This window comes from Sturnus vulgaris, chromosome 26 (genome assembly GCF_052056855.1).
Source record: "Sturnus vulgaris isolate bStuVul1 chromosome 26, bStuVul1.hap1, whole genome shotgun sequence".
Lineage (NCBI taxonomy): Eukaryota > Metazoa > Chordata > Aves > Passeriformes > Sturnidae > Sturnus > Sturnus vulgaris.
In genome coordinates this window covers 603,152-630,141 of record NC_142268.1, presented here as the reverse complement: position 1 = coordinate 630,141, position 26,990 = coordinate 603,152, and the positions used below count along the sequence as shown (strand labels likewise).

General features: G+C 49.7%; 1 protein-coding gene across 3 annotated transcripts in view; it reads right to left on the bottom strand.

The window, feature by feature from the left end:
- Positions 1 to 6,374: 6,374 nt before the first annotated feature.
- The window catches only part of ELL (elongation factor for RNA polymerase II), a 49,420-nt gene continuing 28,804 nt past the window's right edge, over positions 6,375 to 26,990 (bottom strand). For all 3 annotated transcript variants that reach the window (XM_014887188.2, XM_088179153.1, XM_088179154.1), the window contains 8 exons: positions 23,892 to 24,145; positions 20,694 to 20,818; positions 17,564 to 17,660; positions 14,288 to 14,786; positions 11,726 to 11,792; positions 9,291 to 9,462; positions 8,326 to 8,370; positions 6,375 to 7,028 (listed from right to left, as the gene is read on the bottom strand). In XM_014887188.2, coding sequence (XP_014742674.1) covers positions 6,924 to 7,028; positions 8,326 to 8,370; positions 9,291 to 9,462; positions 11,726 to 11,792; positions 14,288 to 14,786; positions 17,564 to 17,660; positions 20,694 to 20,818; positions 23,892 to 24,145 — 1,364 coding nt within the window. In that variant the 3' untranslated portion in view covers positions 6,375 to 6,923. The remainder of the gene's footprint in view (positions 7,029 to 8,325; positions 8,371 to 9,290; positions 9,463 to 11,725; positions 11,793 to 14,287; positions 14,787 to 17,563; positions 17,661 to 20,693; positions 20,819 to 23,891; positions 24,146 to 26,990) is intronic.

The window sequence follows — 26,990 nt, the reverse complement described above, 5'->3', positions numbered from 1 at the left end:
TAATCGGCTCCGCGGCCCCGCCCCGGCCCCGCCCCCGCCCGGCCCCGCCCCCCGCACGTGCCCACCGGCACCGGCAGCCCCGGACCCCCCGGGCCCCCCCGAGCCACCGACCCCCGGGTCCGGGGCACGTGCGGGGCTCCCCGGACCACGCCGGCCGCTCGTACCCGGGGGGGGCGGCGGGAGGTGACGGGCGGGACGGGGAAGCGGCCGCTGACCCGGGAAGGGGAAGTGTCGCCGGGGCCGGTCCCGGGCCGGGACCGGGGGTCCCGCCGCCGCCTTCCGGCCATTGACAGCCCCGGGCCGGCGGCTTCCTGCGCCCGGGACCCGCGGGCGCCTTCCCACGGCGCCGCTCCCACGGGGCTGCCAACCCGGCACCGCCACCGGCACCGCGCTGCCCCCGGCAAGGGCACCCCGGCACCCCCCAGCCCCTGTTATCCTGCTGCTACCCCCGCTGTGCGCACCCCAAAAGTCATGGCACCCTGGAGCCGCCGGCACGGACACCCCGAAGGTCACGGCACCCCACAACGCCTGGCTTGGACACCTCAGAGCCCCCGGCGTGGGCACCCCAAAAATCACGGCTCGCTGGAGGCCCTGGAACGGAACCCTGGCACCCCGGAGCCCTCAGGGCGGACACCCCGCCACGATGTCCCCTCCGCCCCCAGCGCCCACCCCGGGTCCCCGCGGGCGCTGCCGGGGGGCACCGGCCCCTGTGTGAGGCCGCACCCCCCGTGTGGGCCCGGGGAGTGCCCGGGGCCGGCTCAGAAAAGGGGTCGTGGCCGCCCCCCCCGCTGGCGGCCCCCGGGGTCCCGCTGCCTTTCAATGGCCCGCCCCGCTTCAAAGGGGCCCCCGGAGCCGGAGCAACGCCCCGGCCCCTTCCCCACCCTCGCTCCCCGCAGACACGGCGAGGACAGCTCTGCCCTCCTCCGCCACCCACCCCGCTCCTCGGGGCTCGCTGCCATCGCCACCCACCCTCCGGCACGCAGCGGGACGGGACCCACCGGGACCGAGCCCGGAGGGCACCTGCGGCCGGGCGGCCGCGGGGAGAGGCGGCGGTGGAGGGCACGGCGGTGCCGGGGGGCCGCGTCCGGCCCCTTGGCCATGGAGGAACAATGATCCCTTGGTGCCGGGCTGGAGGACAAAACGAGCCCCGCGCTGGAATGCCAGTGCCTCAGCAAATTATTGAAACAAAAATAACATTTCTTTGTACAATAATCCTGGGGCGGGGAGGGTCCGGGCAGCGCTGCCAGGGGCCCAGAACTGGTATTTTTCCACTGCTTTCCTCCTTTTTTTTTTTTTTTTCCTTATTTTTTTCCTTTTTTTTTTTTCGCCCCCCTCCCATAACTCCCACCATTGTTCCTTCCCCCCACTCCCTTCCCACTCCTCCCACGCTCGGCACCGCATGAGCGGGGCTCCCTTGTTCCCGCTCGCCCAACGCGTCCATGGGCCGGGAGCCCGGGCCGGCCGCCCAGTGCCTTCGCTCCCCAGCTGCCGGGGGCTGGCGAGGGGCCAGCGGAGCCACAGCGGAGCCATAGCGACCGGCCGCGCTCCCCTAGCAATGGTGGCCACCCCCCGCTTCCAGCAGACCCCCCGCTCCAGCCCCGGGATGGGGATCCAGGCCACGCAGCCCCCCCGGGGGCTCCCGAACTCCGCAGCGCTTTCATTCTAAGCAGGTTCAGGGGCTGCTCCTGCAGCAGCCGGAGATGCTGCGAGTGCTGGAAGGGCCGGGTTGGGGGGTCCTGTCTCGGTCCCCCCCCACCAATAAGTCGAGGCTGACCCCGCCAGCCTCAGATTCGTGCCTTGCGACAGCCTCAGCATTCCCTTGCCACGTTTTCCTTCCTCCGCAGTTGGGTTTTTTCCCCTCGTGTAACACAATCCCAGGCCCTGGCCCTTCATTATCCCTGCTGGCAGCTCCTCATCCTCCTCCCTCTCCCTGTGCCATCGCCCTCCCGGCGCTGCGTGCCCAAGGTCGGACCCACGCCTGCAAGGGAGGGAGCAGGGGGTGGTTTTGGGGGTCGTGCCCGGTGCTGGAGGTGCAGCAGCTGCTCTGGGAGAGGGACCAGAGCATCGGACCGTAGCGAGGACAAATTATTCTAATGAGCTTCCTCCTGTAAACGAGCCACGAGCAGCCAAAGGTACCCAGGGAAAAAACCCACGGGGGAAAAATCCACAGGGGAAAAACCCATAGGGGAAAAATACCCACAGAGGAAAAACACCACCACGCTGTCACCGTGTTTCCAGCATTCCTAAAACCTGGCCGGGGCCTTCCCACGCCTGCGTGACCCCAAATTAGGGGCAGTTTGTGCAAGACGTGGTGCGAAGTGACTTTTCCCAAGCGTGACCTGAGTTATCAGCGAATTATCAGAGCTCACGGCTCCTCCCGAGCCTGCAGCCGGCTCGGTTTCGCCGCCCGGGAGGACACGGAGCGCGGGGATGCTCCCGGTGCGGCGGTCCCGGCTCCCGACGGGGCCGATAAGGAGGCGGCGGCGGCAGGAGCCCGGCTGGCTCTGGCACAGCAAACGCAGCCAGTAAATTTCCACTGGGGCAGCTCCGAGTTAATGAGCTCAATGCGTGACCCCGGGCAGCGCCGGAGCTGCCAGCGGTTGGGAGGAATTCCCCAGGAAAGCTGGGAAGGGATGGGGACCCTTCCTGTGCGAGCGGCCCCGCGGGGCAGGAGCCGGCCCTGGAGCGGCTCAGCGCCCCAGGGGAAGCTCACAGAGGGTGAAGGGGGCCTGGGGTGCAGAGCTCGGCTCCGAAGCCACGGCTGAAACTAAAACTGGAGGATTTGGGGATTTGCAAGAGCCTGGGTTCAGCTCTTGCTCCGTGGCTCGGTCTCACCGGTGTCTCCTCCAGGTGCTGGCGCTGCCGTGTCAGCTGCAAGGACAAGGACATCTTTTAAAAAATAAACAAGACTCTGTAAAACGTTATTTGACCCCTGGATTACTGTCATCTTCTCCATAGTTTGCTGTTTTGGAGGGACAACCCCGAATCCAGCACTTTACCCAAATGAACACGTTATGGACACAGGGAATGCAGTGCCAGCACCTGTGGCCTCCAGCCCGGAGTTTGTGGCAACCACGCTCGGCTCCAGGAGGGAGGCAGCAGGAACACGGCAGCTATTCCAAGGCCATTACACTCCTGAGTAGTTTTATCCTGGATTTCGTTTTGCCTGCTCCATCCAGCCCCAGGGATGCTGCTGAAGGCAGGGCCAGAGCAATCCAGGGTGACAGCAAGGCAAGGGGAAATCCCGCCGGGGCCCAGGTGCCCTTTGCATCCCGAGCTTTTTGGGGATGATTCAGCCAGGGGGGAGGCTCCAGCAGGGTCCGTGCCAGGCTCATCCCCACCTCCTGCTCCAGCAGCACCCCCGGGATGAGCCTCAGTCCTGCAGCAGCGCCTGGGTGGATTCTGAGCATCCCTGAGCCTCTCCTGCTGCTCCAGGCTGACACAGCAGCATCCAGCGCTTCTTCCAAAGCAGCTTTTCCTCCAAAAACCCCGAGGGTGCTGCAGTGGGAAGCCCCCCCAGCTCGTGCCAGGGCTGGAGGCTGATCCCAGAGCAGCGTTCCAAGGAGCTGGCCCCAGCTCCAGGCACCTCTTCCCTCTCCTCTTTCTTACCTACTCCCTGCTCTGACACTTTAGCTCACTCGAGTGACCCGGTTCCTTCCCGTTTCCTGCTTCCAAGCTCCACGCCAGCCATTTATCACCTTTCCCTTTTGAGTTTCCTTGCAGGGAGAAGCACTGAAAAGAAATCCACAACCTTATTGTCTGCTTGTTTTCCAATACAGTGAATTTATTATATGTTGCAAAATCAGCATTCAGCTTTTTTAGTGTACAAAAAAAGGACACTAGCTCTTAAGAAAAAAGATTAGGAAAGCTGAAGACTATGCTGCCTTGAAATTGTAACATTTTGGCAAAGTGAAAAGCTCTTTTGTAAACTCCAACTCCATGGCTCAATATAGTTTTTATCCACAGTACAATATTACAAAGTAAAACACAGTATCAATAAGTTAAGATCATACTTAAATCACCTAGAACTGGTTTCTATTAACCCAAAAAGCACAAAATTTTGCCTAAGCTTCGTCGTCTCTAGAAAGAAAAAAAAAAAAAAAAAAAAAAAGGAAAAAAAAAAAGGCAGATTCGACTACAATTCTTTAACACAGTCCAAAAGAAAAGTGAAGCAGGAAGTTGGTGGATGCTAATTGGGTCTCACAGTTTGGATAGTTCATTAAATATTTTCAGGGGATTTTTTTATATTCAAATTTTTTAGAAGTTCCAGAATATACATGTAAATGTACACAATACATCTTTGTATACAACTCTGTTTGCAAAAATATCTTATAGCAGATGTATAAAGATTGAGATCCATCTCTATCCCCCCCTCCCCAAGCAACAACAACAACAACAAAAAAAAAACAAAAAAAAAAACAACCCTCCTTTCAAAATATTAAGGATTCAGGAGAAGTGTTTCCATGGAAGAATTTACTCATCCTGGGTTTGTAGCTGCTGCCTCTTCTGCCATCCCGAGTTCCGCCTCCTCCGCAGTCGGAACGAAGCCCCCACCAACCCCCAGCACTGGGGAAATTTCACTTTTTCCACCCCAAAAAAAAAAAAAAAAACCAAAAAAAAACCCAACCCGGCGCTGGGCAGGACCAGTGCCAGCGACAATCCCGGAGCAGGGGCTGAGGATTTGTGACATCCCAGGTCCTCCTCGTCCCCTCCCCGATCCCCAGGCTCCCACCCCGCCCGCCAGAATTCCCGGCTGGGATTCCCGGCAAAGCCCCCAGGGAGCAGGAGCACAAAAGTTTCCCCGACAAAAACTCCTCGGGCTCCACAAGCCCCAGCATTTTCCAGCAGCACCAGAGGCAGGTGGCGCTGCCCCCGGCGCTCCCCGAGCTCCAGGTGTGCTTTGGGGAGGAAGGGATGGGAGCACAGAGCATTCCTGAGCCCCGGCATTCCCGGGGGGGGTTCTGGGGTGCTCCCCCTGCGCTCCTCGGCCACAGCAGCTCTCGCCACCCTCCTTCTCCTCAGACCAGTGGAATTCTGGTGGCGTTCCAGTGGCATTCCAGGGGCCACCGTGTCCCCCTGGCTGTCGCCTTTCCCTGGGAGAAGGGGATGGCAGAGCTCCTGCTGAGCGCTGGAGGCACAGGGAGAGACCTCAGAATAAAGTGACAAAGCAAAAAGCAGTGGCCCTGGCTGTGTGACAACAATGAAATTAATATAATAATAATTATTATTATTACTATTAATAATTTTATCTCCTACTTTTAATACAGCAGATGGACCCACGTTTTGTTTGGGGCGGGGGGGGAAAAAAAAAAAAACCAAAACCAACCAAAAACTCCTTGTTGTAAGAAGTGTTTCCCTCCTTAACTCTGCCATTCCTCTCCTTCAAAGGGTGAAAGGCTCTTCAGTGCAACCTCCAAGGGAAGGAGACTCCACAGGGAAGGAATCTTTACTTTGAGATAAACGGAAGTGGGAAGAAGTCAAATCCCACAGGCTGGCAGGATTAAAAAGGGTGAGAGGAGAGAGAAAGAAAGGAACAGCAGAGTTAAAGGACACCTTTGTGCTTTTTGGAGTGTTTCTCACACCCTGGCCATACTCTAAAACGTTCCCTTCAATCCAAAGTAAAGAATTTAAAAAAAAAAATAAATAAATAAAAAAAAAAAAATCAGGAAGCAGGACTGCAGGGAGAAGCTGGCTGAGATAAAGCACACCAGTGGAAGGGATCTGCGTGGGAAAACAGCACCTTACTGCTCTCACAAGGATTTGCTGCTGCCTTGCAAAGACTCACACACACACACAAAAAAAAAAAATAAAATCCCAGGAGAAAGCAGAGCACCCCCCACCCCCTCCTCTCATGGATCAAGGAATAAAGTCTCTCCTCTGGGTGACTCCTGGATAAGTTTTAGTAATACTGCAAGGAAAAGGTCCCAAGCACTTGGCCTAAAAGGAAAAGGGAGGCACAGTTTTAGAAAAAAAGATGCTTTTCCATCTTTTTTTTTTTTTCTTTTTTTGATACAAAAATAGACCATAGTCTCATTAGCAATTAATAAAATTGGCTGCCTTGGTAGAAAATTAGAAAAGTCAAAGCCAGACAGGTCTCCATCTTCCCAGCACTGGTAGCTGGAGGTGAACTGGGCAAGACTGAGCAGGAGGTTTGCACAAAGCAGATGAAAAAAAAAATAAAAATAAAAAAAAAAAGGAGATTTGGGCTTTGATTTTTTTTTTTTTTTTTTTTAAATGGAGGGGATCCACCTCTGCCCTGGCCAAGGTGCTGAGCCCGGGGGGGACCCTCCCTGTGCTGCCACCACCACCATTGTCCCCCCACCCCCTCCCCTCAAAGAGATGACAATGACAAAGCAGGGCCAGACAAGGAGAGCTCAGGGAACGTGGTGTATTTCCGCGGAGCCGGGAGCACACAGCTCTCATTGCAAACAGTCCTAGCAGCAATTCCAGTTCCTCACCATTTGGAGCACAATTGGTAACCCACGTGGAGCTGGGCCGGGGTGTAAGGGGGAAAATTACAACTTCATGCCAAACTTTTAATCCATGAAAACTACAGATTCTTAACCTTTGGGAGCTTCGGTCACTTTAGGCAAGTTTTTTTTCTTAAGTGTCAAACGCTGGCTTCAAATAAGCAGGATTTTTTTTTTTGTCTGTTTGCTTTTTTTTTGTTTTGTTTTGTTTGTCTGTTTGTTTTTGTTATCCATTTGTTACATTCCAACATTCAGAGAGGCTTAAAAAACTCGGGAGGAGCGTGCTGGACGTGGACATGACAGATGTGGCATCTTAAAAGTCATCCCCAAGTTCTTCAACCACGAGGAATTAATGCTCGTCTCTGAAAGGGAGTTTGGGTGTATAAAAGGGAACGTAACGTCCAGGGTGACTGGATTTTGGTTTGCCCTACCCAGTCCAGGGGTGAGTGGCAGCTAAAACTGCTGCTGGTCATACTCTGCTATCAGTTTTTTGATGTGGGCCAGTTTGTTGTGGAGGTATTCGCAGCGATTCTTCTCTTGGCTGTAATTGGGGTTTGTCTGCAAAACAAAAAGAAAAAAAAAAAAAAAAAAAAGGAAAATCACAGAGGTGGGAAAGGTTCTGGAGAAATCAAAGCTGAGCATTGGCAGCACAGAGCAGATCATGGAATCAATCCCATGGTTTGGGTTGGAGGGAATGCAAAGATCCTCTCATCCCAGGGGACATTCCACTGTCCCAGGGTGCTCCAAGCCCCATCCAACACTTCCAGGGATCCAGGGGCAGCTCTGGGAATTCCATCCCAACCCCTCCCCACCCTCACAGGCAGGAATTCCTCCCAATGCCCCATCCAGCCCTGCCCTCTGGCAGAGGGGAGCCATTCCCTGTGTCCTTGTCCCAAATCCCTCTGAGCTCTCCTGGAGCCCCTCCAGGCTCTGGAAGGAGCTTTAAGGTGTTCCCAGAGCTTCTCTTCTCCAACCTGGCCTTGGACACTTCCAGGGATGGGGCAGCCACAGCTTCTCTGGGAATTCTATCCCATTCCCTCCCCAGGAAGAATTTCCTCCCAATATCTCACCTAAACCTCCCCTCTTTCAGCTTAAAACCATGGAAAGAAGCTTTTTTTAGATCCCCCTTTAAAACAGCCCTGCTCTGATCAAATCCAGCCATGAATAAAATCCCTTTCCAGCATTATCCAGCTCCAGGAGCCTCCTCACAAGGAAGGGGCACACCTGAGTTAGGCTCAGCCTAACTGGGCTTCCAACAATCACCACCTGCCCTCTGCCCCCACCTCGGAGCCTCTGGAACAAAGATGAACTCCCAACATGCAGGGAATCTCTTCAAAGAGCTCCTAAATCCCTCAGGACAACAGGCCTCAGGACCCTATTCACTTATTTAAAGGGAAAAAAAAAAAACCCCTCCAAATTCCCACTGGTGTGTGAATGCTTTGCATTAAAATTACTGAAATTCAAGGTATTTTCTGTGGCCCAAACTCCAAAAAATGTGGGGACAGAGCTCCAGAGGCCGATGGCAGCTCGGATCCCGTGTCCCAGCAGCCCCCAGAGGATCCTGTTATCCCTCAGCCTGTGCATCTGGAACACAAACTGTTCCTTCCACGGGGAGATAAAGGCCCTGGGTGAGCACAGCCATTGTGCCACGGCTCAGTGATCCCCAGCATCCACGGGGCACTCCCAGCTCCCCCCAAACCCTTTCTGATCTGCTTGGAGGGAAGGGCTGGAGCTGAACAAAGATCTGCTGGAATTGCCTCAGAGCCTGGGTTTAGCTCTTGGCAAGGGCCCATCTCTTTCAGTCACACCAGGGGCACCACCCAAAAGCCTTCTGTGGCCAAGGACGTTCCCTCACCTTTTTAATTTTCCGATATTCCTGTAAAATTTGATCGTGGATGGTCTGAAAACAAAGAGAAAAAAAAAATATATAGGGTATTATTTTCAGTTCTGCAGTAGGTATTCATTGATGGCTCAATGTACACAATTCCTCCAAATTGCAGCCAAAATCTGTTCCCTCCGTGGCTTCCCTGGGCAGATCCAGTGGCCACAACCAGCTCTGATTCCATGGATATCCTGGAGCTGACACAGGGATGAGGCCCCACTCCCCAGCCATGAGAACTACCTGTGACAAGCACCTGGATTCCAGGATAATTCACATTTCCAAAGCTCCAACTGATCTTTTTTTTTTTTTTTCCCCCTCCACCAAGATCTAAAAACAATCCAGCGAGGAATTTTGCAAGGAGAAGGGCAGGAGGTTTGAGGGAAGAAGCTGTGCTTAGCACAATAGGTGCTCTGTAAAAATCTGTTTATTATCCTCAACGAGACTCACTTTTTCAAGCTAATGAATAGCTAAAACTCTTTAAAAATCACTCTGACAAGTCCAATAATGCTGCATTATTAAGATCAAAGATTGCAGAGGAACAGATGACCCCGTGCTAACTCCCCTTCCAGCCCTGATACGCTCCCATATGTGCAAATATGAGTTTTTCTGGCTGGGATACACTAATAGCTTCCAGCAGCTTTTGGCTAAGGACACCAATTGTCTCACTGAGGCCTTTCCTTGTCAACAAGTCCCCTGATGTGGCTCCAGCCTGAAAAAGGAGCAGCACAGAGCTGGGTTAGGAGCATTCCCCAAAGCTGTCAGCTGTGTGCACGTTCCCCACCAGTTCTGAGGCTGGAATTTCGACACCGACCCAGCCCAAACAGAGCAAGATCAAAGACCTGCAGCTCTGCCACGTGCACAGGGAGCTTTTTTTTTTTTTTTAATTTTTTTTTTTTTTTTTTTTGGTGGGGGGAGGGTGTTTTTAGCTCTCTTTCTACCTTGTATTCCTCAGAGCCCTGCAGAAGTTGTTTCAGCTTGGCATCCAGCTGGGTGAACCGTCGGGTTATCCTCTCTATCCGGGCGTGCAGGTCCCTGTACTCGTTGTACTCCGCGTTGAAATCGTTTTTGTAGCTCTGACGCTGCTCCGAGGAGGAAATGGCTGCGTATTTTCTGCAGGGGAAACAAAAAAAAATAAAAAAAATAAAAAAAAAAGTAGGGTTTGGTGAATGGATTTTTAACGGGGGAATTGGTTTTGGGGAGAGATTCTCTCTGGGATGTGGTGGTGCTGAGCACGGGGGGGGATGGAGATTGCCAAGTGACTGGAAATGAAATCATGGATAATTTAGGATGGTCTAAATGGGATATTGGGGAGGAATTCCCAGAGAAGCTGTGGTTGTCTCACCTCTGGAAGTGTTTGGAGCAGCCTGGGATGGTGGAAGGAGTCCCTGCCTGTGGCAAGGGTGGGACTGGATGGGCTTTAGCTCATTCCAGCCCAAACCATTCTGGGATTGAAGCTGGAAAAGCCCTCCAAGATCCAACCCCAGCACTGCCAAGGCCACCACTAAACCACGTCCCCAAGTGCCACATCCACATGGCTCAAATCCCTCCAGGGATGGTGATTCCCTGTCCCAGTGAGGAAATTCTCCCTGATATCCCATCCAAGCCTCCCCTGGTGCAGCTTGAGGCCGTTCCCTCTCATCCTGACTTGCATTAAAGTAGCAAATTATGGAGGCAACCACTGGGAATTGTTGCCTTGACCTCCTGCAAAACAAACAATGTTTGCTCCCAAAACTTCTATCTCTGCCAGATAGGTTGGAATGGGCAGGTACAGCCAAGGCTGGAGCAGCTGGGGGTGGAGGAGGACACTCAGATAGGGCTGCTACAGCTTCTGTGACTCCTGCTGGCCCGCAGAACATGGAGTTCTGCATCTGTGCCAGGCATTGGAACAGCAGGAATACGATGCTTCCAGTGTTAAGAGTCTTTAAAGGAACACAAAAAGCATTGAGCCATCGTTGCAAAACGCTCGCAGGGTGATTATGTGGCAAGAGCACGACAAGAAACCACGGTGAGGAGCTTTATTCTGGCTTTTTTTCTTTTTTTTTAACCACCAGCAAGTCTATTTCCAGCACCTTCTGGAGATACTCGACGTGTCCTGAGCTCAGGTTGAACTGATGTGCCTTTGGGAGCCTTTTGGAAATTATTCTGCTCAGCAAAAAGCCATTAAAGCTGACATTTACAGCCCTCTCTGAAGGTAAAACTCATCTTTTGGTAGGTGATGGCTCTAAATTTGCCTCCCTGCAGCAGGGCCAGCTTGGTGCATGAACATGGAAAAGTTGATTTAGGCCTCAAATTAAGAGGGAACTTTCAGTGCTTGAAACTTTTAAAGTGCTCTAAACTTTAAGAAGTGAGTCCTTGCCAGGGGCTGGGATGAAGATCCATCCACACAGGATAAAGAAGGATCAAAGAGCAGTGACAGAATTTGAGGAGCTGGGCACAAATCAGATCACACAAGGAGCTGCAATGTCCCTTTTTGGGAGAGACCAGCACGTGGGTGACAGAAAAACCATCCCCAGCCACCCAAATTCTTTGGAATAGCCCTAAAAATGTCACCTTGAAGGGGTTGTTTGTATGGCTGATGCAGCCCAGCAAAGCAGAAACCACAGCAGAAACCTTTATCTGCCCTAGAGCTTCCTCCTCCTCCTCCTCCTCCTCCTCCTCCTCCTCCATCCCAGCACAGCCAAACCAGCTCTGACAGAAACAACCCCCAGGGCTGGGACATGCACAGGGAATTTTTTTTTCCCCCCCTCTCAGCTACAACTTTTTCCCCACCCCAAAGCTTTGTTTAGAACAGGTTTGGGTTTATGCAGATTCTGGGCTCCCTTCACAGGGATTTTTGGGTTTGTTTAATTAACCTCGAGGGGATCTGATTAAAGAGTCAAGAGGTGAAACAACTCAGATCCTAACCCAGGGGTTAGAGCCTCCCAGGAAAGAATATTTCACTGCTTTATGGAGATGATTTTGGCTCTGCAGAGGGCAAGAATTAGCAAACCACCCCAAATCCTTCCTTGCCCTGCCTTTCCCAACACGAAAGCAGATTATTCCCTCTCAGAGTTCCCAGCTGGAACGTGGAGATGTTGAATCCTTCCAAGCCCCTCTCTAAGGTATGAAATGTTCCTTGAAGTTACTTAAAACAATTTCTAGGAGATAACCCTTGAATTCCTTAAGGAGGTAAAAACCAGCTTTGATATCAAGTTTAGTCTCAACTATTAATGTGCAGAGCTGGGTTTACTCTTTTTCTTACACCCACCTAACCAAGTTCTATCAAATAACACAAAAAGTCCAACAAAAATCCCCAGCACGTTGTGATTTTTTTTTTTTTTTTTAGCTTGAAACATGATCCCAAAGTGATGAAGCAACTGATAAACATACTTACAATAAATAATCTGGCATTTCTGAAGTTGATGTTGGTACACTAGAATTATTGCATGTTCCATTTAAACCTGAAAAAATAAAGATTTGTTTACAGACGTTCTTAAACTTCAAAGCTCCTTGCAATTTAGCTTCAAACTCATAAAACTTGCCTGAGATATACAGTTTATGGAATTCTAAAGGATTTCTGTTTTGCTTGGAACTGACAGAGGCAGATGAGCCACAACAAGGTGGCTGAAAGTTCAAGGCTACTCCAATATTTGTCTGTCAGCAAAACAGCACCAACATGAGCCAGCACACCGAGGAGCAAAAAAAAAAAAAAAAAAAAAATCTGAATTTAATTGGTGGATAAACAGTGCCTGGAGTGGGATGACACTGAGAGCACCACTGGGAACGAGGAAAAAACAGCCCTGAGCCCAGAGAGCTGAGCTGGGCAAGGTGAACCTCCTGCTCTCCTGCCTCTTCTACACCTGAGAGATTCCTCTGGGGATACTCCAGGGTGAGATTCCTGAATTAATATCCCACAGTCCTGCAGGGCACCACTGAGAGGGTTTTAGGGAATGCAGCTCCAAACACAAATCCAGGCATTAATGAGGGCTCTGCTAAGGATGTTCAGGAATTGAGGGAGGAACTGGATAAACCTAAAGCAAACTCATCCTCCACATCCACCAAGCACTGCAGGATAAATGTGGAGGAAGAAAGCAGCTGGATCCACCTTTGGAAAGGGATTATTTCCCACAAATTGTGTGTTACATTCCAAATCCTCACCAGAGTCAGCAGTACCCTGAGTGTATCCTTAAAAAGATGGATTTTCCTCTGAATTTCCACAGAAAAGCTTTCCTGAGCAGGATGGGAGAATGGCACAAACCCAGCGTTCCTAAAAAACATCCCAATCCCAAATTCCTGCTGCAGCTCCTCCTGCTTCTCCTCCTTCCCTGACCACAGATGCACAACACGGTTTAAGGATGGTGGAAGTTTTTTTTTTTTTTTGCCTGTGAGTGCCACCTACTGACTGAAAGGACCCCAAAGGTCCCTCCAGAGCCTCTGGAACAAAAATTCCCAGGAGAAATTCCCATTTCTGGCAGGAGGTGTCCCTGCCCACGGCCAGATGAGCTTGAAGGTCCTTCCAGCCCAAACTTTTTGTGATTCTCTGCTTCCCTACAGCTCCAGGGGGAATTGGGGGAAGGAGGAGGATGAGGATGATGCTACCCACAGCAAGGCACAGAAGGAAAACATCCCAGCTCTGGCTGTCCAGGATCCAAGCAGGACTGACCACATCCTGTTTGTGATTGCTCCCAGCCCAGCTCGGATTTGTTACCTCAAAACAGCAGCAGAGAGAGAAAAAAAAAACCAACTCCTGATAACGAACAAAAATCCAGGAATTAAACAGGAAAGAGAAGCAGCAAAGGTGGTGGAGGAGGCTCAGTAATTTTCCAAGAATTTGGGGTGTTTGGGTATTTATAAGACAAACAGAGAGAATGTGTGAACGTGTCTCCAGAACCACGTGGGGAAGAGAAACACAACATTCACAGGAAAAAAAAAAACAACCTGGGATTGACACAAAAGCCCAAGAGTTCTCAGTTCTGCAGTGCCACACATCCAGGAGCCCCACACACTGTCCTCAGCAATCACTGCTGAGCCACCAAGACGCTTTTTGTCACTGCTGCAAAGCCTGTGGGGAAGGAGAGGGCTGGGACCAGCTCAATCCCAACCCCCTGAGAGGCTCCCCCTTCCCAGGAATCCAGCATTCCAAAATATTGTCCTTTTGGAGCCAAAAACGGAGGATTTTCATGCACCAAGCAGGAAGGGGAATGTAGAAAATAGTAACAGGGTGAAGGAAAATGCAAAAAGGAATTTAACAGATATTCCCAGAGGCTGCAGGGAAAGTCCCAGTGCTCTGGGGAGCTGAAAGCAACAACAGAAAACATGGAAGCAGCAGGAAAGGGAATGGATGGGACCAGCCAAGAAATATTCTCTGCTCTAAGAGTGCAGGGACCTGACTTTGAAAGAGTGGCTGGATGGAAAATGTTTTCATCCCACCTCAATGGAGATTCCCTGCTGTGTCAGTCCTTGAATAAATAAATCCCCAGCCCCAGTGGGAGGCAAGGAAGCTTTTCCAGCCTGGAAGAGCTGGTTCTCCATTGCTTTAACAGCATTTATCACCAGGTTTATCTATCATTTCTTTTGTAGCCAGTATTAAAAGCTTTTGTGAGTAACTTTTCATTAAAAAAAAACCCCAAACAACAGTCATCACAACAGCCAACACAAGCGCTGCACTGCTCTTCCCACTGCTCCCAGCCTTTCATCCCCACAGATTATCCCAGCTTTTAATTTAACCAGGAGAAACATGACACGCTCTGAGGCGGCTCCAAACAGCACGAAAGGTTAAACAGGAAAAACCTGACACCCCGTGTGGAGAGGAAGCACCTCTGGTGATTTGGAGGGAGGACAGTGCTGGCATTTGGGTCCCCAGAGCAGCTGGCACGGCCCAGGATGTGCCCATTCCTGCAGGGAATGCTGGCATCGCTGCCAGCCAACACCAAAGCACCTCCGGGCCCCCACTCACCTGGGACCTGCTCCTGGGGAACACTAACTAAGTCAGCATTTTTTATTACTTCACAGTTCTGCTTCTCCTCTTTGCACTTCTCCTCGCTCTTCTTCTCCTTCCTCTCCTTCTCCTTGTCTTTGTGCTTTTTGGATTTTTTCTTGGATTTGACGTAGGAGCCGCAGTTGTGTTTGCTGCTCTGGGCACAGTCTGTGGGCAGGGGGTGACTCAGTCTGTCGGGAGGCTCCGTGTTCTCACAGTCTCTGCCGTTGTGAGTCAGGTCATTGCTGACATCCGACAGGGGATCGTGAGGCCTGGGCAGCTCCAGGGCAGGGAGGGAGGAGCTGGAGCTCACGGGCTCGGGCAGAGCCTGGGGCAGGGCAGGGGGGGCCAGGGTGTCCTTCCCGTTGGAGGAATTCAGCTTCCCGTTGAGAGTGGGTTGGGTCCTGTGAGCCAAATGTGAGATCCTGGGCTTTTTGTTGGCCAAAGGGTCGATGAACTCCAGAGGTTGGGATCGTTTCTGTTAGGGAGGAAGGGGAGGGGGGAAGGAAAAAAAAGAAAAAAAGAAAAAAAAAAAAAGGAGAAATAAATCGCGTTGAAGGTGTAGAAGTGGAGCTGGATGTTGCCACTAGGTGGTGGTGCAATACAGGGCAGAAGGGATAAATATTCCCGGGAAAAGCAGCTTATCCATCCCAAGCTGCTTCCCAGAGCCCACAGTTTGCTGGGACAGCTGAAAGAATCCCATCAGCAATTCCTGATTCCCCTATGGCCCACACACAGCCCATGCCACCCCCAGCCTGCTCTCACTGCAGCTTATTTCAAACCCAGCCCTTTGGAACTCAAACCCTGCAGCTTCCCCCTGCCCCAGCCAATGAAGAGAAATATCCCTGGAAGTGTCCAAGGCCAGGCTGGAGAGGGCTTGGAATAACCCGGGACAGTGGAAGGTGTCCTGCCCATGGCAGGGATGGAACTGGATGAGCTCTAAGGTCCCTCCCAACCCAAACCATTCTGTGGTAAGAACATTGGTCCAAAGTCCCCGTGAAGGAAAAATGCCCTCAGCCCTCTGGAGCAGGGAGGGATTCACCAGTTCTGCATTTTATTCCCAGCTCTATGGCCAAAAAACTGTACCCCTTCCCTGTTCCTTCCTCTTCTCAAGAACGAGGCATTGCCCTGAAGAGGGGAAGGAAGCACCAACTGCTCAGTTCTCAGAATTTCAGGCAAAAGGGGACATTTAAAAAATCCACGTCACAGGGGCCAACATGACCTGAGCAACCCCTTTTTGAGCAAGGCTGGAGAAGGAAGTGGCTCCCAGCTGTGCCCAGACCTTGGAGGCAGCTGCCTCCAGCCTGGAAAAGCTGCTCCATGGAAGAACCCATCCATCAGGCTCAGCCCAGCCCGTGCCAGCCAAAACCACCTCAGTGTGTGCCCACCTGGCAGCTCCGGGGCTGCAACAGCTCTGAGCCAAAGATGATTTGGTGCCCAGAGGAAAACAAGCGATAGCTCTGGCTATTTCTTTTGGATAATCCATTATTTTCTTTCTGTCTCAGGCAGGATCTCGACGTGTTTGCGAATGGAAATGTTGTTCCATCGCTGAAATGTAGCTGGATGGTGGTTGAAGCAGCCCCTAATTCCCTCTTTTTTTTTTTTTTTTTCCCCCCCCTGGATTTTCTCTCTCTCTTTGCTAACTCAGGGGTCTTGAGGACACTGCTCAGTGCCAGGAATTCTTTCCACCTGTCAAGGTAATTAAGGAAGAGCTGCTGGTTCTGCCACTGAGCTCAAGGGGCAAGGACAGCACGTCCGACCGGCTTGGCAACATCACCTCGCAGAGCTCCCAGTGTCCATCTCCCCAAGGAGGGGCCACCTCTGTCTGCAGGGCTCTGAACAGCTGACAGAGCTAAAAATCTGCCTGATTTTACAACCTTTTCTCTAAAAGCAACAAATATCAGCTTCTCCAAACTCATCTCCCTGGTTAGGAGAGTTATACACATCCATTTTCTAGAATTACCAGACCGATCTTCTTCACCTTCATTCCACGGCTGAACTTTCCCAAAATATTCTGCATACCAGCCTACCAAATCCCAATCCTCTGCTGGCACTGCACCCATTAAAAACCATTTCTCTAAATAGAAACTACAGCCAGAGAGTATTAAAAAAGTGACAGCTCACAACGCTGTGGTTTGCTGTCTGACACGAGAGAATCATGCTGGAAACATTTCTATTCCACATTGGATTGTCCCTGCTTCACCAGCCTTTCCTAAATCCAACCTAACCACCCAAAGTTTCAGCTGGGTCGTTCTGAGTGATCAAAACCTCACCCTAAAGACCTCTGAGTCTTTAAAACATGGACAGCCAGAGAAACAAGATAATTTTTCAACCTTAAAAATAGACACAAGACCAGGATCTTTGCGAGCTAACTTGAAGGCGATCATTCTTCATTCAGCAGGAACATGCCCACAGCAGAGCAGGAGAGGATTTGGAATCAGCTACCTGGCAAACGAGTTACACAGTCCTTGTTCTCAACCAGAGAATTGCCTCCCTCTCAGTGCCAGGGAGCACATAATTTCTTTTACCTGTTAATATTCTTTGCCACTAATCCTCGGTGCGTCTGTCCAGACAAGCAGGCATTACACATTCCATTGGCAGGAGAAGAATAAATACTCAACTTGTCTGGGCTGACCCACACTGGAAGAAGGGAAGGCAGCACATTTCACAACGCCAGCAACGCCTGTGCTGGGAGATACTGGGAGAACTGGGGACAAGGCTCTGCTTGACACGCGTCAAACGCGGCTCCTGTGTGTGGTTTATGGTCACGGAAAAAGCAGGCAAAATGTTCTTTTCACAGCTCCCTGCTCTGGCATCTCTGAGGCAGGAGCAGCCCAACCTGCCCCTGATCTGTCATGGCAATTAGGCTGCAAAAGGTCAAGGGTTTTAATAACTCAACCATGTTTGGGAGCTGCTTATTACAGCTTCGTTCCACTCAATTATTAGTAATGAGGAAAACACAAGCTCGTTCTCCCAGGAACTCCAGGAGGGATGGAGGCACTGCAAAAGGAATTTAGCCCTTAAAACTAAACCTGAGCCTCATTGTCAGAGATCCTCCCCACAGGCCCTCGCTGAGAGAGAGGAGAAACAGATGCTGAACAAAGCCAGAATGAGACTCCAACTTAATAAAACAGAAATAAAAACCCCAAAGACCTCCTGACCCGGCAGCAGGCGATTACAGGGTGCAGACAGGCACAGCCAAATCCACCGGCAGCACGGGGGATGCAGGGGCTGGGCAGGGGGGGAATCACCCACCTGAGGGGGAGAGCTGGAGTTGAGGGTGTCCTTTGGAGGGCTCAGGGAAGGAGCTTCTCCCTGGAAAGCACCGCTGTTCTGGGGCTGGCACAGCTTCCTGCAAAAAACACAAAAAACACAAAAAACGGGCTGTGGTCACACCCCGTGCCAGGGGGACAGGTGGCACTGCACACCTGCAGCTTTTCTCGGGCTCACACTCTCCTGGAAGGTGCCATAAAAGGAGCTCGTTCAGGCTCTGGTGTCTGAGAAAATCTGGGAAGGAGAAAGTGCTGCGGGAAAATATCAATGACAATTTGGAATTCCTCATCTCTTTTCTTGCTTTCCCGTGGTTTTTGTGGCTCTTTGGCAATGGAAGGAACACCTTGGATCAACAGGGCCGAGGCTGAGCCCTTGGACACATGAAAAGATTCCCCCTGTTGAGGTTGGAACTCCTTTTTCAACAATTTCACCTTTTTTTTCTCTTGAACTGGTGACGTAAGAATTAAAACAAATCAATTCCAGCCTCAGAAACATAATTCACACGGGGATCAGTAAAAGTGGCATTGAATTTTAAGGTGTAAAGGATATCAGATACTATTCCTGCTGATTGAAATACAGCTCAGGGAGACATTAATTAAACAAATTTCTGCTGAGTTTTTGCTTTCTGAGACAACTCTGAAAGCAAAGCTCACTGAAGAGGGGCTGAAACTCAAGCTCAGATGTTGAGGAATAAGTTCTCCCACTCATTAGCATCATTAAAACAACATTTTATGGCAACAGGAGCCCTTTCAGCAGCGAGCTCCTCTGGGTCCAGGAAAAGCAGCATTATAACAGGAACTGCTGAGGTATTATTGGTCCTCCAGGATTTACATTTTGGGCTTCCCAATAATACTTTTAAGTTGCATCATGCAAAACAGAGCTACTCTGGGCTGTATTTGTGGTACTGGACAAATAAAGAAACCCTTTTGTGGCAACAAAAAGGACAATTAGAATCACTTGAGTGCATAAATTCCCCTCCAGGCTGGGTCTCTGCTCCTCTCCAGATCTCTGAGTATTTTCCCAGCCCACCAACTTTGCCCAGCAATTCTGACACCAGACTGCCCCTCAATTAATCACCCAGGAAAAAAAAAAACAAACCAACAACTACTCTTACATCAAGTTGCAGCTGACAAACTGAAAAAAAAAAAAAATAGAATTCAGGGTTAAAGGTTTTAATAAAGCAGCTCTGCAGTCAGTTTGTCAGGAGCTGTGGAGGCTTAATAACCCACTTTTAAATTCTCTCACAAGAAACTGGAATCAGCATTAAAGCTCCCTCATATCCTTTAAACATTGGGAAGATTTATCTCAGAGATAACGCCCAGGACTTGACAAGATTTGGCTTTTAACCTGAGCTTGAACCTTGGGCTGTGTTGCAGCAATATTTAGACATCTGCAGTGTCACCACCGTGCTGGCTTTGTTTCATTTTATTTAAAACAACCTCAGCAGTGGCAGATCAAGTCCAGGAAAGGAGCTGGGGGTTGTGAAAATGGGGACACTGCTATGGCCCAAGCACCCCAGTGGAAGTGGCTTCTTTTGGGGGGTGATCAGCCTGAGCAAGCCTGCCACATCTTCTAATTGTTAATTATTAATTGTTATGCACTGAAGGAGTTTCAAAGCACTGAGTTCAGCAGAATCCTGGAATGGTTTGGGTTGGAAGGACCTTAAATCTCATTTACAGGCTGGGACATCTTCACAGTCCAGGCTGCTCCAGGTCCCCCAGCAGTGACCAGAGGCATGGAAAACATTAAAAAGGAGGAAAAAACCGAGCTGGTTTAACCCAAGCCTAGTTAGACCCAGCTTTAATATCTGCAGATGTGTTCATTACTGCAGCTGCTGAGGCACTGAGTGGCCACTGGCCCTGAAATGCTGCAACAATTGGTTGGTGATGCAAACCCCGACGTCTGCTGCCTCCTGTGCCCTTTTTCTGGGCCTGTTTTTCTCCTGTCTTCAACCCAACATGTTTTTTTTCCATTTTGGAGCCTCATTACCTGCACTGCCTGAGCAGGGCTTTGTTTGTACAGTTGAATACATCCTTTCCAAGGTCTATTTTTAGACCCTCGCCCAAGTGAATGCCACAATTCTAGAAAAAAGCAGTAAACATGGCTTTTCTACAGGGAGAAATTCACTTTGGGCTTTTTTTTCTCTTTTTCTTTTCTTTTTCTTTTTTTTTTTTTTTTTTTTGAAAGCCATAAAGATTGCATGGCAGTTGTATTTTTCCTTTTAATTACAATTTCACATCAAGGCCATTTAAATGAGTTTTGATTTTCCTTGAGCACTCCAAAGCACTTGGAGTGCAAGTTTGCTGTTGGTTTAAAAAAGTCTCATCTCCAAGTCAATTGTGCTTTTAAATCATGGGAAGTGCTCAAACAGAGCACGCTGTGCTTCAGCTTAACCAAAAATGCAATAAAATAAAGCACAAGTAAAAGCTCTGCCTGCATGACAAAATCTGTACCAAGGCACTGAAAAATATCAACACTCAGAGCACAATTTGGAGAAAACTGGGAGATTTTTGGTCTCTTTCCCTGCCAGCCAGAAGCTTCCAAGCTTTTCCTAAGGAAAATATCTCTAGAGGGAAAAGATTTCAGCAATAAGGATGAACTGAGTGTGTTAAGGGCTGTTCCAGGAGGGAACATGGGAACAGAGATCACACTCCAAAGGCAGGAGTTTGAAAGGATTTATCCCTACAGAACAACCTCTTGCTTTTCCACACATCCACGATTTGAATCAAATCTCAGATTTAGGGATGAAACAGGAAGATGTGGAAAAAAAGAAGGAGAGTTTCAAAAGAGAGCTGAGCTGGAGACATTTAATCCACTCATCTCCCAGGATTTTGGACCAGCAGTATTAATTCTAGCAGCTCTGCTCCCAGCCAGGTTTCCCCAAACTTTGCCTTTGATGATTTAAAGACATCACACAGGATGATGTGAAGAGTGGATCCACTCGGATGTTCAAAGTTCAGTCCACTCCTACAGGTCCCTGGGTGATGGGCAGTTTAAAATTATGTCAAAATAAGTCACACACTCAACTTACACACCTCCAAATTTCCTGAACCTTCCCTGGCCCAGGATTCCCTCCCTGGATGGTATCAGAGAGAAGAAAATGGATAATTACCTAACGAGGATCCTCTTCAACAACTGCTGATCTCCTTCTGAGTAGCCAGGCCAGTCCTTCTGCACTTCTTTGTATACACAATCTTTCAGTGTGAAAGTGCTGTCCTTGGCACTCAGATTTGCCACCTGCAACAGAAGGAATTTGGGAAAACATCGTTAGGGTTTCATTTTCCCACTTCCTCCACCAAACAAGAGCTAAGATGAAGGCAAAATCTGAGCAGACTTAGCAGTTGTTAGTAGTGTCAGAGAACAAGGAGAGACTTTAATATTTCATTTCCTTATTATTAAGATTATTTAATCAAACTGTGCCTTTCCTTTCGCCTTGTCACTGCAATAATTCATAATGAGCTTCTAAAGCACAGCCAGTTGAGTGGGAAATAAATCATATCTAAAAGAGATTATTCAGCTTGGGGAGCCTGGACCAGCACACCAGCACTCGATGGAAACACCTGGAAATAAAACCTTAATGGGAACAGGCAGTTCACTTATCACACCTGTCCCGTAGCCAAAATGGGGCAGTTTGTGGCCAAAGAGGAACTCTCAGAGCGATAACTTGGTTAACAATTGCCAGGAGATAACTTCTCCCCAACGAGCCAAGAGAACAGGCCACAGAGAGCTGAGAGCAGAATGCCCTGGGATCACCTGGATTTTATGGAGAACTTCTCCAGGGCAGAGAACAGAGCCTGGGATTTGCAGCTTTAAGGCAGCAGGGCACTGCAGGGAGCTCAGCACACTTGCACCAGCAGCTGCCTGACATTTTATCCAACCCTACCCCGTGGAGTTTCCCCACACAAAACCCTGCGTGGTGCCTGCATGGAGAGGAAATGCTGCTGGAATGGGCACAGCTGGATTAGAATGGAAACAACTTGGGAAAGAGTTATCCCACTCGGATCAATCTTTCCACAGCCTGACTGAGAATTTAACTTCTTGCTGTTGGTACACGCATGAAAACCCAGAGCTGGCACAAAGCAAAAAAAAAACCCCAGTGAGGCTTTCAGAGAGAATGAACCTCTCTTGGGTGCTCCAGAGTGTCCTGGAATGGTTTGGTTCCACCAAATTCCAAAAGCAGGGACACCTTCCATTATCCCAGATTGCTCCAGCCTGGCCTTGGACACTCCCAGGGATGGGGCAGCTTCTCTGGGCAACCTCAGCTTGCAGAGCACTGCAAGTTTGAAATGAAAAGAAAGCCCTCCATGTGTTTTTGAAGAGGGATGAGGAGGCCCAGGTGCCACATGCTCTGCCCACAGCCAGGCAGAGCCAGCAGCTGCAGCCCAAATTCCCTGCTGGAGCCCCTCAGCTCGGGGACTGCTACCCTTGAAAGTGGAAAAATGCTTTTATTCAGTGCATGGAGATCTTGTGCATCTGTTTAGGGATTACTGTTCTCCATTCAGGACGTGGCTGTGCTCAGGGATTTCTATTATCCACACAGCAGGAAAATGCCTCAAAAACAAGTGAAGGAGTGCAAAGTCTTGAATGAACTGAAGATGCTGCTGATTCCTCTGCTTCTGCTTTAGGGAGGCTACAAACTAATATTAAAAATATTAAAAATCTAGGAATGTCAGAGCAAAAGGCTGCACAACCAACATGGCAAACTCTCCTGATAAGCAAAAATAGAAAGCCCAGTTATCAGTTTACATGACAAACACTTTGTTTTTCCTTTCAGTCCTGTCAGCTTTCCAAAATCCTGAGCCAAAATACAACAAGAATTTGAGCTGTGTTTTACATCGAGGTATCCCTGTAAACACACCCAGGAGACAAAAGCAAATCCAGCTTCTCCTTTACAAAAAAAAAAAAAACAAAAAAAAACCCAACCCAAAACCAAACTCTCCCAGAATTTCTCTGTTTCCTGCCTGCTCCTGGAGCCCAGGAAGAACAACTTGGGATTTTTCTCTGCACAGAGGCTGAGAGCTGCTACCTCCTTGTTTTGCTCGTGTGGGACTCTGCAAGCTCCACCCCAAACCTCCCAAAAATAGAAACCTTGCAAAATGAGGCAAAAAGGCCGCCAGGAACACGGAGTCCTGCGAGAGATGCAAGAGCACAATGAAACCCACACCTAGACAGATTTAGCTGTGTAGCTTTAACACAGCCTGTAATTTTTAGCTTATCTGTGTCTGCCTGTGCATGGGAGCCCTGGGAGGGCTGAGAGGGATTAAACTCTACGAGCACCACACGTTTACAGCCAAATCAGCACTGAGCCCCGGGCAGGGTGGCCCCGTGGCCAGCACTGCTTGCCTGCCAGGGCTCGGGGGCACAGCATCCATCAAAAGCCATCACCAGAAACAAGAGTTTTCTACTCTGAAACTCAGTGCTAGAATTGAAAAAGTGCTCTGGAAAGCTGCTGGGAAATTAAGGGTTCTGGGATTAAAAATCTAAGGGAGGAACGAGTTGTGCCAGCTGTGACTTTGTTTTTAATACGACCTGCCCTGTGCCCTTGGGCAAAGTGAACTCCTGTCTCACTCTTTATGGAAAGGAATAGAAAAGAAAAAAAGAAAAAAAAAAAAGAAAAAAAAGGAGTTTTTTCCAGAATATATTCCAATCCAGAAGAAGGCAGCTGCAGCATTTAAATAAATAGCCATGATGTGTTTAATAAAGCAATGAAGGTGTTTACTGCAAGGCCTAAAATGGCACCTTTAATGTGACTCAAAGTGCTAGGAACTGATTCAGCTTGGAGACACACAAATAATGTGCTTGGCAAGGAGCTGCATGATCTTCACACCTGACCAGTGGCACTTCCAAGCAGGAGAGGCTCTGAGAGTACAAAAAAAAACCTGGGGATATCTTTTCCTTCATATACAAAACTTGTACCAATACAGAGCGTTGCTCCTTCGCGTCCATGAGAATAAAATAAAAGATTTAGGAGGTTATAATCGAATGATTTGCAGATCCTCTGTTAAGAGAATCCTCCCCATGACCAAGCAGAAGTGTCCCTCTAAAAGGGACTGATCTGGTGAGCCAAAACCATCCAGCTTGGTTGCACCTCCCTAACCTGAGGCGTAGCCACGGGAGGCTCCTGCTATCTCTGCACCAGCACTGGGAGCTGAGAAATGTGTCCCCCACAGCCTTTAGAGTCACATTCAGCTGCAGCCTGGAGATAACAGGTTCCACTGCCACGGGAAAGGGGGTGGGGGGCTGAGAAGACATTTTTTTTTTTTTTTTTTTTCCCTTTACCTAAATCGTTGCCTTTCATCAGAGTACAAACCTGTTGCAGAAGGTTATCCAGCAAATCCTTGTCCTGCTGAGAAAGTCCATCCTTCTGCAATCTGAGAATAAGTTCAGGTTTCTTATAAGGCTTTAGTGCCAGTAAGTGCACAACCCTATCTTTGAAGGGTCTCTGGGAAATCGCACTATTGCCTCTCTTTATTGCACTGGCAAGGTTGACTGGCGTTGGGCGCTTCCTGGAGGGAACAGCATCGGAAGCTCCTGGTGCAGGTTTACGCACCTGAACCTTTTTGCCTAAAATGAGATGAGAATAGTGAAGTGCAGCAGTCACCCCGGCAAAGGCCAGTGGGGCTTTGTCGACAGCGATGTGGAGCTCATCACAGCCCCGGGGAAGGGTGCCACGAGGTGACAGGGAAGGACAGACACCACCAGCACACCCCCTGGGTCCCGACGCGCCGCCGGAACGAGCATCCCGTGAGGTTTGTGCTTCGTGACAAGCTTGGAACAAGTAAACAGCAACACCGAGCTCTGGAAACCTGAGCATTATTGGCCACCAGCTCACATAAAGCTCCCTTTGTTTGCCAGCTTTTCGTTTATCCCAAGTGCACGTATCCCCCACGGTTAATCGAACTATTTTTTTTTTTTTTTTTTTTTTTTTTCCCCTCCCTATGAGAAGAAAATTCTGCATTATTATGTAGAAGAGTGAGAAATACGGAGTGGAAAGACCAGAACTGGTCAACGAGCGGCTCCCCGCTGCTGAGCTCAGCAAAAACGCTCCTCCAGCAGATGTTTCTGCTTTTAGAACAATAGGAACTTTATGGGGCTGGGTCCACCTCCCTTCCCCCTCCAAACACGGCCCCATGAATGGGGCTGACACTGGGCCATCAGCCTATTCATGAGGGTGCTGCCTGTGCTGATGGAATAACCCCTTCTCCACTGCGTTTGCAGATAAGTGACAACATAAAGCTGGCTCACACGTGCATCTCAGCTCCATCCCCACTGTGGTTCTTGGCTGCTGACAGCACGACCCAACAATTCATCTTTCCCCCATTCCCACCGAAAAACAGAACCCTCAAACCATCTCTTACTGGAGCTCAAATCAAAGGACTGGGATTGTTTCAGACACAGAGGAACAGGTTCCTGCCACCAAAAGCAAACCAAGCAAAGCTGAAAACAAAACGTGTGGGTTCCAAGGTCTAGAAACCTGGAGATCCAATCAATAATCACTTGGGCTGGAGAAAGTGACCTTCGCTAGGACAAACAACATCCAGCATTTACTGCAAGTGTTTGGGAGGTTTATTCCAGCAGGGCACTGCTCCATTGCTAGGAAGCAACGTTTTCAACTGAGTCATCTGAAGATACTGGGGACTGTCTGCACTGTTTGTTTTACTGAGCTGCACATTGCGTAACCCAGGCCCCATTTCCTGGCTTTTTTTATTGTACACCACAGCGCTGGGAGAGGAAGCAAGACCCATCCTCGGCAGGGCTGAGGGGAGGTGAGAGGGGGAACGACACCAATTCGCACATTAAACATCCCACAATCCAGAGGTCAACTGGATTTTGTTTCCAGAAATGGGACAAGAGAAGATTCGTCAGCTTTCTAAAACTGCCTTAACTCTTGCCAGGTCATGAACAGTAAAAACATCACGTTGGGAGGTTTCCACTTAAAGGCTGCAGCCAAAATGCACAGTGATAGGAAAAGAAAAAGCTAAGTTAAGCCAGGACACAAAGGGTTTTCAAATATTTATACACGTGCATGTCTGTGGATGTATGCACACATATTTAGTGTGGCTACAAGCACACATCCCCTGCAGCTTTACCTGCAGCTATCTATTTACATATCCATTTATTCAAGTGTCAGCTCACATCTGTAAGTTCTGCTGCTCTCCAATTTCAACATTTCATATAAATTTTTCCACATCTGAGCCGCCTGGAACGACTCCAGTGGCGCTCAAGTGCTGAGCTCCGTGTTCTCCTGGAAATGTGAGAGCCAGCCCTGTCCCTCCAGCCCAGCCTGCAGCAATCAGCTGATGCTGCTGGCACACCAGGACCTGCAGATCCCACACGAGGACTGTCCTTCCAAGCCCTTCCTTCTTGGACCAGAGCTCTCCTGCTCAAACACTGACATCTTATCTAGGAGTACTGTGAGCACACGCTCTGCCCCTGCTGCTTTCACATGGCTCTGTCTCCATTTCGGGGCAGTGAAAGGTTTTAGCCAGGAGTATTTTTAATTTAAAAAAAAAAAAAAAAAAAAAAAAAAAAGTTTTGCTTCATCTTTCCAGGAAGCAAATTGCTTTGAGAATCTTCTCCCTCAGAAGCTTTAACTTCAGGCATTTACTGTAATGTTCTCAAAGAGGAGCTAAACAAAATAATCTTCTGGCCTACAGGAAATCAATGCATTTCCTTCCTGATTACTATCTCCTTTCTCAGCTTTGAGCACTTGGCTGCTGTGACAATGAGTCAGGGTCAGTTCTACATTTTGCAACTCAACCCTTCTCATCATCACAGATCCTCTGAGAAGAGACTGGCTGCAGATCACATGGGCTGCAGGAAAAGCAGCTGCCTCACAGAAAAAGGAAAAAAAAAAAAAAAAAAGTGAAACTTTGCATTCTGGTTACTGTTTGTGCCCGAAGTTTGTGAGCTGAGGTTAAGCAGGGCCCTGAGCCCTGGGTCTCTGCAGCTCCCTGTGTTATTTGCCATGGTTTTATTTCCTCTGCTCAGGTTGTCCTGCTGCTGTCACAGTGAGAAGGGCTGTTCCAGGCTGCTTTAGTGTCTGTGTTTATTAACAGAGGGCACTGCTGCCTGTGTCCTCCCTGCTGCAGTCCCGTGGGCTGTCACAGCTGTGACACGGTGGTGACAGTTTTAGCTGAGCTGGCCAGGAGCAGGGACACTGGGAGGGCTCAGCAGGGAGCCCCAGCCACTGCCATGTGACAGACGTGACCAGAGCCATGTCACTGCACAGGGACATCCCACAGTGCTTTGGGCTGGGTGCCACCTTAAAATCACCCAGTGCCACCCCCTGCCATGGGCAAGGACACCTTTGGGTTGCTCCAACCTGATCTTGGGCACCTCCAGGGCTGGGGCAGCCACAGTTCCCTTTGGGGTGACGATGGAAGCGAAGACAACAAAATACAAACAG